Below are 14,173 nucleotides of genomic sequence, written 5' to 3' on the forward strand. Positions count from 1 at the left end.
CTAAACCAATTAATTTACAGATTCAACCGATTAATTTACAAAACCAACCAATTAACACAATTCATTTACAAATTTAACCAATTAACCCTAACCCTAAACCCTAATCGGGTCGCCTTCCGGGAAAATCAACAACCCGGGAAGGTCACAAGCAATTCGGAACAACCAATTCATAACGAGTTTTGATTTAGATAATTACCTGAGAGAGCTTGAACACACAACGAGTCAGCGGGTTGCGGTCGGTTTCGAGATCCTTCGCTTCGCCTCCAAACCTTCCCAAAATCACCAAATCACGATCAATGTACCACAAAGACACCACTACGAGAGAGAGAGGGGCAAAAATAGTCAAAATGGGTTAGCGAGAGAGAGGGAGAGAGAGGCAGAAAGAGAGAGAGAGGGAGAGAGAGAGGCAGAAGAGAGAGAGAGGGAGAGAGAGGGGCAGAAGAGAGAGAGAGGAGCACCTGGGAGAAGGCGGGCGGCGGCAACGGCGGCGCTGGGCGGGGCTGGGTGGGCGCGGATCGCCTTCTTTTTTTTTTTTCTCTTTCTGGTGCGCTAAACAGAGAAGGAGAAGGGGTGTTAACGGGTCCGGATTAATGCATAGTGGACCGCCAGGATCACTGGCGGTCTGGTCCATAGTGGACCGCCCAGATCCCTGGCGGTCTGGTATGGAAGTGGACCGCCAGTGATCCTGGCGGTCTGGTTAGATTTAAAAAAAAAAAAAATTTCAGGTTATTTTGGTAAAAACGTTTTTTTTTTGGGGTATTAATAAAAATGGCCGTACATTGGGCGTCATTTAGGACCCAAAGTTTCATCACTATTTTCTTCCTTAGGCGTGGGACAAGTATTCTCTCCAATATTGTAAAAGATTCCCTTCACTTCACGGCTTGAGATTAACTCTCAGCTACTTTGAGATTCGAGCTAGCATGTACACAGGGACAGTATTATTAGACTTTGTGATTCATGCCAAGTTAAAAATAATGGTCCAGATCTAATATTTTTAAAAGATTCTCTATTACGGTACCGGAAAGAATATGAATTCCCTAGCAATTGGATAGTGAAATATACAACTAACAAAACACAGTATTTATGAGAACATATCTACAATAGTTAATCTTAAAACCTACTAACAATCGCTCGACCTGAAATTAATCTTTTATAATTAGTTTCATTAATTTAGTGATTAGATAATATTAACGAACTGTTAATATTATTATCAATTCGTTAACTTATTTATTCTCCACATGGCACACTTTCGAGAACACATGATTCATTATTTTTAAAATAACATTATTAACGGTTCATGCTGTAGATATTCTTTTTTCTGGTGAGAAAATCATCTTTCTAATCTTAATAATTGTGAATAATCAATACAAATTCAAAACTCGAGATTAGCTGAAATTTATGAATCAATAACCCCAACTTTTTCCTTTACTAAAAATGGAAAAATAATAATACCTTGTATCTGTTGTTATTAATTTTGATATTTTTCTGGTGCATCAACTGATCCTGAAACTTTTGTAGTTACCACTCTAAACTTTTAAAATTCTGATCTTATTACCCGTTTGTTTGGAGATTCAGATTTTGACACGTCCACAAACCTGGTCTGTGAACCAAAATTTAATTTGTTATTATGTGCAGAAAGAAAATATAATAGAAAAAAAAAACACCAAAGTGGTGTGCATATGGGTATGCCCACACATCAAAATTGATGCGCAGACTCAGTCTACGCACGTGTTAAGTTTTGAATTTTTTCTAAAACGGTGGTAAGATATGAATTTTTAAAGCTTAGAGTGGTAACTAGAAAAAAAATTCAGCAACTGATCTAAGATATGTCGTTGTCCTCAATTGGGCTTAAATCTTAAAAATTCTTAACAGGCCCAATTCCTACAAGGAAATAGTTGTACAGCTGTGTTGAACAGTACACTTTAATTATTTGAACAGGCCTAATACTTTCCACGACAATCATGCATTGAACAGTACACTTTAATTATTTGAACAGGATAAAAATCTTAATGAATGGAGGAAATAGTTTCGATCGTGATTGCATTTGTGACCGACAAAATGAATGGAGGAAAATGAGGAAATGTGGGATAGACAGGAATCGAAGTTATTTTTTCATTAATGTTCTCCATAAAATGAAAATTATATTATATATTAACATGCATTTGTGTCATCACCTTATAAAATTTCACTCGAAAATTGTCTGGATGATATCATTGGATTAAAAAGATTAATTATACCGTAATATATACACAAAAGGTCTCATAATATAACCACCAACCTTTATTCAAAACAAAAGATCTCATGATATTAAATTGATTTTTTCACAATGAATTATGTTTTCGTTATATCTTTCAAAATATTAAAGTTAATAATATTCCTTTGTTTACAAAGATATAATTTTTATAATGAAACTGAGTATAATTTCATTAAAGAAATCATAATACTCAGAAGACAGATATCTTACTTAAAATATTGCATGTATTTGCTACATATCAAATACATAAGCTGAATTTATAAAAAAAAAACGTGTTATAAAAGTTCTAAGTCAGTCTGCTACTCTATAGCTGATTTTTGTCCCCTCTGAAACTTTGTAATTTGTAAAATATATCAGCAGAACAATTATCTAACTTCAAACATTAATTATTAGTTTCATAATTTGACAGAAAAAAACATGTCGGGTAGCATGTCCTTTTCCAGCAACAAGGTATCTGTATGCATGTCTTGTGAAGGGTAGATCTGCACCTATTGATGCCAAGTTCCCAACTACAAGAATAGTAGTTAAGCTAGAAATGGTCGACCGTAATTATATATGTTACATCAACCTATTTTGAATTCAGATCCGGTGCAATACAAGTAGAATGAGTTCCGTGCAATATGAGTAGAATGAGATCTGAGTCGTCAGTTTTAAATTGCACGAATCTCAAAATGAAGTCTCTATATCTACATAGGCACCGAATTCCAATCGTTCAGTTGGGAGTTCATTGGAGCTTATCAATTGTATTATACTACTTTTACCTTATCAATTATGCTTATCAATTATATATGCTGAGAGTGAGCAATTAATAATGATATTGACAGTGTTGTTTGGTTTTCATTCAGCGTACAAGTTATATATTTTTTTTTTCATTTTCTACGGAAATATGAGTCAGATTATCTGTATTTGTACGGAAATATAAGTGCTTTTACTATATTGTAATTATGTATTAAAAATTATGTCTATCAGAAATTGAATTAAAACTTGAATTTGACGGATATTGTGTGACTAAAATATATGCTTGTAGACTTAAAATAAATTAAATTGGCTTGTTTTATTAAGTTGAATAAAATATACATTCTAGAGTTGAAAAACTGATCACCACAAAAAATTTAATATTTATAAGTTGGAAAACGTGACAAGGCTATTTTTTAAATAAAAAGAAAGATAAGCACTTGTACGGAAAAAATAAGATAGAAAGAAAAATACGACTAACGAATTATTTATCATTAAATTTGTTAGGCCTCAAACTTAATAAAAATTGACTAATTCAATGATTAATGGGTACATTTAGACCATCCACCTTTCCAAACTAACAGGAGTACAAAACAAAACAACTAAACATAACCGTTTAATTTTCCCATGGATCCTCTTCTCTTCTCCATTGGAATCATAGGTTACATCTCTCTCTCTCTCTCTCTTGTAGGTCACCATTATACAACTAAATAACCTTTTTTCTCTATCTATATAATGCAGGAAATGTTATCTCAGTTCTTATGTTTGCCTCACCTATGTAAGCTAAACTCAAACTGTATTCTGTCTGATAATATATCATATATTGTATATGATTTTATTTTTGTTTAAAGAAGAAAGCAAAACAATATATATAGCATCATTAGAGCTTCTGTAGTAAGTAATATGATATATATCAAAATTATGTGGCAGTAAAACCTTTTGGAGGATTACTTGGAGCAAATCAACCGAAGATTTCGAGCCGACGCCATATGCCGTGACCCTTTTGAGTTCATTGATTTGGGTCTACTATGGTGTTACAAAACCCGATGCTTATCTCGTTACAACGGTTAATGGTGTTGGTGTTATGCTCGAGGCTATTTATGTGGTTCTGTTTCTTGTATTCGCCAAACCTTCTCAAAGAGTAAGCTAATTATTTCTAGTTATATAGTACCTTTTTTGCTATTTCAATATATGCCTTTTGCTGATGTTTCTTTAACTATATTTGTATAATATATGCTTTATTGGAGCGCAATATATATACTTACAAATAACAATCTTGTCGAAACTATGTGATATCCTATATAGTTTGAACTTTCTTATAGAAAACAGAGATATATTGAAATCTCTACCTATAATTTCCCCCTATTTTTATAGTACATCCACATAAATATCACTAATTAATTAATACTTCACATATATATTTTAAATCTGTTCTCTCTTTTTGTTGGTGTTTCACTTTGTTGTGTATCAAAATGCTTCACTTTTGCTTTTTTTTTTTTTTAATATAAAATTTTAAAATTCAGGTAAGGACGGCTCTTTTGGTGTTGATATTAGATGTGGGAGTGTTTGGAGCAGTTTTCTTGGTCACAAGGTTTGCTATTGAGGATGAAAGCTTGAAGATAGTTACAATTGGAACATTAGGTGCATTCCTTAATGTAATTATGTATGGCTCCCCTCTTGCTGTTGTGGTACGTTTCTCTGCATATTTTTTTTTTATTTTAATTTGATAATTTAGTCTTTTATATTATATCTAAGCTATTAATTAATTATTTAATGTTTATTTAGATCCAATATATATATATTTATTGATTTGATCACATATATATTTTCCTGAATTAATGGGTATCCACTATCTTTGTTGAACTGGCTATAGCATCTTTAATTTGATATACAAAGTTTTTATATAGTCTTTCATATCCTAGCTAGCTATTAATTATTTGGTGTTGTTAATTTGTATATCCACTATATATCCACTTCAAAATCAACATTGAAAACTGAAATTAATTAATGCAAATTAAGATAAACACAATATATGATATTAATTCAATGACTAGCTGTGCGTGTGTGCACATACATTTTATATGGCTGTGCTTCTTCAACGTATTGCAACTACTCAACTGTCAATTTATTCCCCACGTGATTTGGCTTCTAAAGAATCGCCTTAATTAATTGATTAAAAAATAACTACATAATTAGCAAAAGAGTTTCCTTGATTGTAAATATAGTGGGCTTGAGTAATTAATTATATATGGTTTATTAAGAGGCACTGAATTCTAAAAGAATTTTCTCATTCAAAGATTATTACAAGAAGTAATATTTATTCATGCATTTACGCAAGAGAGAACAACATATCTGGCAATCCAACTTGGAAAACTAGCGACCCATGGATTACTTGGTCAATGTAAATAATGTTGCCAAGTTATCATGAAATTAATGTTCCTAAATATCCCCAACAGGAGAGTTTTAATACATTATGTTTTCATGACTCATTATACCTTAAATTTATATCTTCATTTTCAAAGTTTAAATTGTCGATCGGAATCACTTAACATGATATCCATATTAAAATATGATTGGAGATGAAATTTTATAACTTTTAGAGATTTGAATGTATGTCTTCAATATGCAACTACCTACCTGTCTCTTTATTGCCCACGTGATTTGAATGTATGCCTTCAGATATTGAAGGGGTGCGATAATAAACGGATGGTCCGGATTAATTTCAGTGGGTCCAAATCAATCGGTTGCTTATAAATTATAGGTGGTATGTTTTGAGATTCGTACCATATTTCAGTGGGTCCAAATCTATTTATTGCACCTCACCACGTAATTTGGCTCCATATATATAATTGACTTATTTAAACAAACGCCTTAATTGATTAAAAAATAGCAGAGAATTAGCAAAACAGTTTCAAGTTTGTCCGTTCTAGTATTATGAAAACCAGATCGGACCGGTCTGTCGAACTGAAAAAATCCGGATCCAAAATATAATTCGTTCAGACTTTAAAATATTATTTCGCCTACTGAACCGGTTTTTATAAATAACTTTTTTTTATATATAAAAATTTGCCAACTCGTTTTTGTAGAAAAACGGTTTTTAAACTAAAATTGTGATAGCATGATAGGGATTGGCTAACCAGGTGACCACAAATCAATAAACAGATAAAATATTTTAAATATTTTAAACAGATAAAATATTTTAAATATTGTCTTATGATTTTTTTTTTAATTTGTATTACGAAATTTACACGTAAGACCTAAAATATTTTAAATATTTAAAAATATAATTATACATAATATAAATAATTGTGTCCAAAATTCAAAAAATTTATAAATTTTTATTAAGGACATTATTTATAATTATTGCAGAAAATTCTCTTGATAGTTATGAAATAAAATGAAAAGATTAGTCGTTATATTTTTCTCCCATAAAAAATATTCAGACAAAAATATATAATTCTTTAATAAAATAAGTATTTTCATTTTATTTTGATGTTACATTTTAAAATATAACCATAAGTTTTGTCTTATATTGGATTATTAAATATTTGTGCAAATTTTTACAATATGATGCCGTATAAATTTCACTAGTGATTTATAAAAAAAATGATTAATGTATAACAATACTCAAATTCAAAGGTTTAAATAGCATTTATCGCGTCATAGCAGTACAACCAAAAAAATGATGTTATCGCCATGTTGTAATTGACCTCATTTTAATAAATTAACAATTGAACTGATTGATCCGGCGGTCCAATCAGTAAATTGTTAACCTTAAACTTTACCGAATTAATGTCTGGTTCATTTCTCATAACATTATTTCGTTCAAAATTTTTTATTTTTCCCAAATTGTAAATGTAACTTTCAAGACTTCAGGAAGTATTGCTAAAAGAATATTCTCAATTTATGATTATATATCATAGAAAATAATCATTAACGCAAGAGGGAACAGCACACATCTAGCAAACCAATTACGCAACTTGGAAAGCTACCCATGGATTACTTGGTCAAAGTAGTTAATGTTGCCAAGTTTTCATGAAATTTACGTTCCCAAATATGAAATATACCAATTTAATATGAAATTACTTCTTAATTATGTTCCAATTTTGAAAACAATAATAAACTAAAATTAAAAACAAAATTAGTAGCTTTGAACATAGTCACAAAAATATATGATCATTTGATTCTTATTTTTAAAAGTGTTGAACAATTTATTTTAAAAAAAATACTATTATTGTAGATACTGAACTGTTTTTTTTTTAATATTTTTTCTTTTAAACATCATTGCACTTCCATACCATCGGTAAACATGTTTTAAGAATTGTGTGTGTATATAGAGGAGGGATACGATTACTATAATTTTGAGTTACCACAAAGTTATCATAACCATTTTCTACATTTTCAAAGTCTAAATCATCGATCCAAACCGTTCAACATGATCTCTAGAATAAAATGTGCTTCCTGATAAAATTTTACATTTTTTTTAATTATTTTTACTATTTATTAAGATGGGTACAAAATTAAATGGTCTGAATTTGACTGTTTTTTGTAAAATACTTAATAAATAGAAAAATAACTCAAAAAAATGTAAAATTTCAATAGTAGAGATCATGTTGAACGGTTTGGATCGACAATTTGAACTTGGAAAATGTATAAAATGGTTGTGGTAATCAGATCCCTCCTCATATATATATATATATATATATATATATAATGGCTAAGCTCAAAACGTTTTTCCTGGCCCAGGAATAAACGACTCGGTTTTTTAATTTTCAAAGTCCAAACAGTTGATCGAAACCATTAGATGTTTAATCTATATTAAAATGTGCTTGGATACCAAATTTTATATTTTTTGAAAATTTTCTACATGGTTTGAAAATCACTGTTTTTATTAAAATTCTAGACCATTAAAAAACATCGACTTTCAAACCATCTTAATAAATAGTAAAAAAAATTCCAAAAAATGTAAAATTTGGTCTCCAAGTACATTTTAATATAGATTAAACATCTAACGGTTTGGATCGACTGTTTGGACTTTGAAAATTGAAAAACCGAGTCGTTTGTTCCTGGAACTAGAAAAAAACGTTTTGAGCTTAGTCATTCTCTCTCTATATATATTAAAAAAACAAAAACAAAAACAATATTAAAAAAATAGCCAAGTATTCACAAGAATAATATTTTTATTAGGAGTACGCATAACTAATTTCATATTAAAAACGCACTATCAGCGAATCATTTTTCATTATTATATATTAAAAGCAACTAACTTACTGTTAAAAGACAACTAGTTAAGTATTTAATTATATGTGCATTATATATTTTAAAATAGTACAGGTATTAAATGCTTCCAAAATATAATATTAAGGTGCATGTACACCTAAGAATGGACCCAACTATACATAGAGTCAACTAATTGAAATCTGACAATATATACACGTTGACATTGAGTAGCGCCTATGCTGAAAATTAATCTTGTTATGTAAATATGATTGCTTGTACGCAAGCTGATCCAAATTTCAACGGTATAAGCTAAGGATAAACATATTTAAGATAGAGGTTACAGAATAGAAAATTAAAATTCAATGGCTGTTTATTACTTGAATAATCATTTGAGAACCCACACCTCCGTCCCCGCTCTGTACCCACATATTTTCCAACTCAGTCAACCTTCTAATTTGACCATTCTAACTAACGACTTTCTAAAATAGATTCTCTCTCTCTTCCACCACCTCCATTAGCAATACTTGATTGGATATATATCTACATTACTTATAACATATATTAATACTTTCCATCTGTAACATATAAAATATTGAACTGATAAATAATTTTCATTTTATTGTTCAATATCATAATAGATATTGATCTAAATGTGTATTTTTTTTAGATGATTTATGCATACAAGATAAATAATTTTCATTTTATGATAACTGTATAGTTATAAACACTTTTTGAGATTGCTACGAGCACAGCGTAATATAGATATAAATACTTTCAATACTTAGATATTAATACTTTCAGTCCCCACATGCAGTTATGGTTCCCCCATGCCATTTGAGTGGTTCCTAATGCGGGTACGGCATCAGAAATTTCAAAAAAAAAGTGCGGGTACGATTATTTTCAGTCCTCACAAGTAATCATGGCAGTTTAGGTGCAGGTACGACGTCAGAAATTTCAAAAAAAGGTGCGGGTACGATTATTTAAAAATAATTAATTTATCGTTTACATTGTTTACTATATAGATATAAATACTTGTGTTCTTTGGACTACATACTTCAAGATTTGCCTATTAATATTAAAAAAAAAAGTTACAGATCTGAAATCGTTGCGGTGCGGGTACGATTATTTTCAGTCCTCATAAGTAATTATGGCAGTTTAGGTGCGGTTACGACGTCAGAATTTTCAAAAAAAGATGCGGGTACGATTATTTAAAAATAATTAATTTATCGTTTACATTGTTTACTATATAGATATAAATACTTGTATTCTTTGGACTACATACTTCAAGATTTGCCTATTAATATTAAAAAAAAAGTTGCAGATCTGAAACGGTTGCAGTCCCCACAAGCAGTTATGACAGTTTAGGTGCGGGTACTGTGCGGGTACGCAAGTGTGGGTACTCATATCAGCTTCCTTATTACTTATTAGAACTTATAAGCAACAGATGGATAGTATTTCTTTAGTCGTTGCGTATGCATCTATATTTCTTTATTATATATACTTAATTGGTTACAAGGAAATATTTTTGTTGCGTACTTACTATCCTTAATTCGATCCCTATCAAGGCTTCTATTTAAAATTTCTGCATATTTTTAAATATAGAAAATTCTAGCTTCTATTTCACTTATATAGGAAATTCTATCTTTTATTCAAATTATATAGAAAATTCTAGCTTCTATTTAACTTATATAGAAAATTCTAGATTCTATGCAGCCGTGCTTTTCATTAATCAAATATAATAAAACATAATTGACAGATTTGATTGTCGCTTATTCCTTGATATATATAACAGAGTTGGGAAGTAAATAAGTTGTTTTACTTTTCACTCTTATCTCTATATATAAAGTTCAAATAGTTAATAAGAACTTCACAACATGATCTTCATATTGATATGTGCTTGGAAACCATATTTTTCATTTGTTTGGAAAAAGTTTATTATTTTTTAAAAATGTTGAAAATCATTGTTTTTATGATTTTTTTTATTTAATGAAAAAAATTCACAAAAACAATCATTTTGAAATATTCTAAGAAATTAATTAGCAAAAATTTTCCAAAAAATGTAAAATTTGGTCTCCAACAATGTTACACCCCAGATTTTTACCATCCGGAGCGTGATTATATAAGCATCTTCACACCTTTCCTTGGCCCGTCAACCTACGTCACCAACAGAAATGAAAACAAAATAACAAAACGAAGTCAGCTACAAAGCTTAGTAACCGGTTATTTAACGACGCGCTTCTCTATAATAGGCGTAATTTAACAACCATTCAAATAGGCCGGATTAATCCACACAAATTCACATCAAATTATGCACGCATATTTAACCAGCAATAGCACGTCGGTCTAGGTTATCCATAAAACATTGTTGTAAAATAAATACTAATAAATATTTCATTTCCTTCTTTTATTTAAAAATATATAATTCTCTTTTATTTTTCAATAAAGACGTATATAATATTTTCATTATTACAAAAAAAATATTTTATCAAAAGACCCACATTTTTCTTTATTAAAAAAAATTGTAAGCATAAATAATAGTGACTCAATTTTTCAAGATGTTACAAACAATACGATTAATATGAATATAAAAGGTTTGAATCAACAACTTGCATTTCATAAATGAAGATATGAGCAGAAAGTAAAATAACATCTTTAATTTCCAAAACATGATAACCCAACACTATATGTATTTGAAATTTCTTATTGTTGAGTTTAATTACTTTTTCATGGATGACAAATAAACTTCTAAAATTGATTCAAATTTGAAGCAAATCCTATCAAATGAAATGATAAAGAACACAGTTATAATTTTATGAATAGTATTTTTAAGATATCACATTAATGTGCAACAAAAAATTTAATTTATGTTAGAATTATTCTTTAAATATAACTTAGCATATTCCTCTGTACATCATTATCTTTCGAGAAATTAAAAAAGAAATTCATAATTCATTCCCTTAAATAAATTAGATATTATTGAATAACAATTTAGTGACTAGCAATCGGGTAATTAATCAACTGTTTTTTCTGGTCTTAATTATCTTCAAAACCAACAATTTAATTGTAACAAAATGCTTTATGATAAAAAGAAATGCTTAATTTATTGGATTACATATCTAGTAATGAACCATCATCAGTTAATTAGCTCACTTTTATAATGTATTAGAGTAATTATATAGTGCTAAACCAATACTAATTATGATGATTTATCTAACATTTGATTAAATATGCAGAGAACAGTGATAAGTACAAACAGTGTGGAGTTCATGCCCTTCCTTCTTTCTTTATTTCTCTTCTTGAATGGTGGCATCTGGACTGCATATGCTATTCTTGCCAGAGATGTTTTCCTTGGTGTAAGTACTAACATCTTTTGGCATTAAATCCTGCTCATATGATTAAACTATAAATAGGATAAATTACATTAATTTACATCCTACAATTATATTAATTGTGGCCAACCATGTTAGAATTGAAGTATATATACCAGTAGATTTGTTCTTTACCCAACATATAATTAGTAATGTCGATAGTAAGGTTTAAACTATATGCTATATGAGGAGGGTTCAAATGCACCCAAATTTTTGTGCATCCAAATGCACCCTATCTTTTAAATCTTTTTTCTCCGTTTTCAAAGTCCAAATAGTCAATCTGAACCGTTAGATGCGATCTATATATTAAGATGTGCTTGGAGACCAAATTTTACATTTTTTGGAATTTTTTTACTATTTATTAAACAACTTTGAAAATTGCTGATCCAATGGTCTAGAAAATGTAAAATCAGCGATTTTCAAAGTGGCTTAATAAATAGTAAAAAAATTCCAAAAAATATAAAATTTGGTCTCCAAGCACATCTTAATATATAGATCGCATCTAATGGTTCGGATTGACTATTCGGACTTTGAAAACGGAGAAAAATAATTTGAAAGATAGGATGCATTTGGGTGCACAAAAATTTGGGTGCATTTGAACCCTCCTCATGCTATATATAGTTGATGTATATTATTTCTAATCAGATTGCACCAACTTTATATCAGTCCTATCTAAATGACCTAATTAACCAAATTTTAAGTTTACTTTTCCAAAGTAAGGGGCTATATTTGATACACTTAATTAAAAATTGTATATTTTCATTTCTAATTGAGCTACCAATAAATTTTATGACTGTAGATTCCAAACGGAATAGGCTTCTTCTTAGGATTCATTCAACTGGTGATTTACATGATGTACATGAATAGTACAGCATCTAGAAATTTGGACGAGATAATTCAAGAAAATCAACAGTATTTAATTCAGGCCAATTATATATATGACAGTGAAGAAATAGAAGCATCTAACAAAGTTTGATAAGAGGAAAAGATTCAGTTGGAATGTATATATACATGCAATCATATATTTATTTATTTGTACATTCGTTTCATTAATTATTTTGTTCATGATTGAGCTTAATTTTTCTTTTAATTCACATATGATTAAACATTGATCAGTATCAATATGAGATGGAATAAAACATGCACTTTGTTCTTTTTTTCTTATTCGATCTAATGGATTTATAGAAAGAACGAATTTTATTTTATAAGAGTGTAAGAAGGGGCGGACCCAGGATTTTTCTTAGGTGTGTGTGTTTGTGGGGAGGGGGGAGATATCGTAACTTATGCTTTTCAATACTCTGACTTGGAATATGATTCCCTAAACTATAATTCTAATTACCAATCATAATTCAAGAAATATATTTTCATTTTAACTCTAAATTTAACCCGAATTACAAATCAAACATCTAGGGGGGGATTTTAGGGGACAAAAAAACACAATTGGTTTTAAATAAGAGGAGGGTTAAAATACACCAACCGTTTATACCCCAACAAGATCCCATCATCTATACCGCACATCTAATTTTAAATCAGCGGTCCAGATATCACCCGCTTCAGACCTTACAACTTTCCTAAAGTGCGCTTTGACCTCTTCCTCTCCTCTCCAGTTTGCTATCGCTTGAACTTCTCTTCCCCACTGAACAAAACTCGCACGCCAACATAACTTGCTCTTCTTCCGGCGCGCTTATCTTTTCCTCTCCTCTCCATCCACCCACTTCGCTCTTTCTTGACCATGAATGAAACTCACTCTCTTCGTAGCAGCGAACACGGGGTGGCTCACAACCTTATATTTTCAAATCAAGCTTTAGGACCAATTGGTGTTCCCTAAAATTTCATTGACCAAATTGGTATTTCAGAAAATTTTACAAACTGCCCAAATTTAACTTTTTTTATTTCTCAAACATCAGGAATTATAGCAATAAGATTAATAAGCAAAATACTTGAAATTCACAAATGTTGGTAAGAACAAATAAGAATTACATTAGTGAGGGCAGTAATACTGTATTTTGACCCAGCATATTCAGTACCACCTGGGAGTTGGCCACGATCAATAGTGGAAATAGATGAAATGCTAATCATTGCTCCTTCCAATTTAGCATAAATGGTCAGTCATGAGTTTTCACTGGTTGGCTGGAGAGACAGACGGAGGGAGGCGCCAATTTCGCTGATGGAGAGCAGAGAGTTCCTTTGCGCGTGTGTTTCGTTCAATGAAGAAGAGAGGAGCTACCGATAGTAAACTGGAGAGGAGAAGAAGAGGTCAAATCACACTTTTGGAAATTGAAAGATCTAAAGCGGGTGATATCTGGACCGCTGATCCAAAATTAGATGTGCGGTTTAGATGATGGGATTCTCTTGGGGTATAAACGGTTGGTGTATTTTAACTCTCAATAATATCACAAACTCTATTACAGACGTGGAAGCTTTTTGAAGTTCTAAAAACCACCTAAGTACTTACTTATTTTGTAATAAAGAAATTTAATACATTAAAAGTCAGTACATTTAGAAATCATTAAAAATTCTATAAACTGATGAAATATTCGCATAAAAGTTATTTACAAATGAAAGAAATTATGAACAATTCAAGATAAAAAAAAAT

The 14,173-nt window shown here is 30.2% G+C and overlaps 2 protein-coding genes across 2 annotated transcripts in view; both read left to right on the top strand.

Annotated features, from left to right (window-relative positions):
• LOC144554353 (protein ACCELERATED CELL DEATH 6-like) overlaps nucleotides 1-14,173 on the top strand; it is a 59,770-nt gene that overhangs the window by 17,139 nt on the left and 28,458 nt on the right. The window lies entirely within an intron of this gene.
• Nucleotides 3,581-12,718, top strand: LOC144554354 (bidirectional sugar transporter SWEET16-like). The gene is made up of 6 exons (XM_078302681.1): nucleotides 3,581-3,650; nucleotides 3,731-3,767; nucleotides 3,920-4,130; nucleotides 4,513-4,677; nucleotides 11,443-11,562; nucleotides 12,377-12,718. Exons 1-6 carry the CDS (start codon nucleotides 3,617-3,619, stop codon nucleotides 12,551-12,553), a joined length of 744 nt encoding a protein of 247 aa, XP_078158807.1. The 5' UTR covers nucleotides 3,581-3,616; the 3' UTR covers nucleotides 12,554-12,718.

Source organism: Carex rostrata, chromosome 5 (assembly GCF_964058835.1).
Source record: "Carex rostrata chromosome 5, lpCarRost1.2, whole genome shotgun sequence".
Lineage (NCBI taxonomy): Eukaryota > Viridiplantae > Streptophyta > Magnoliopsida > Poales > Cyperaceae > Carex > Carex rostrata.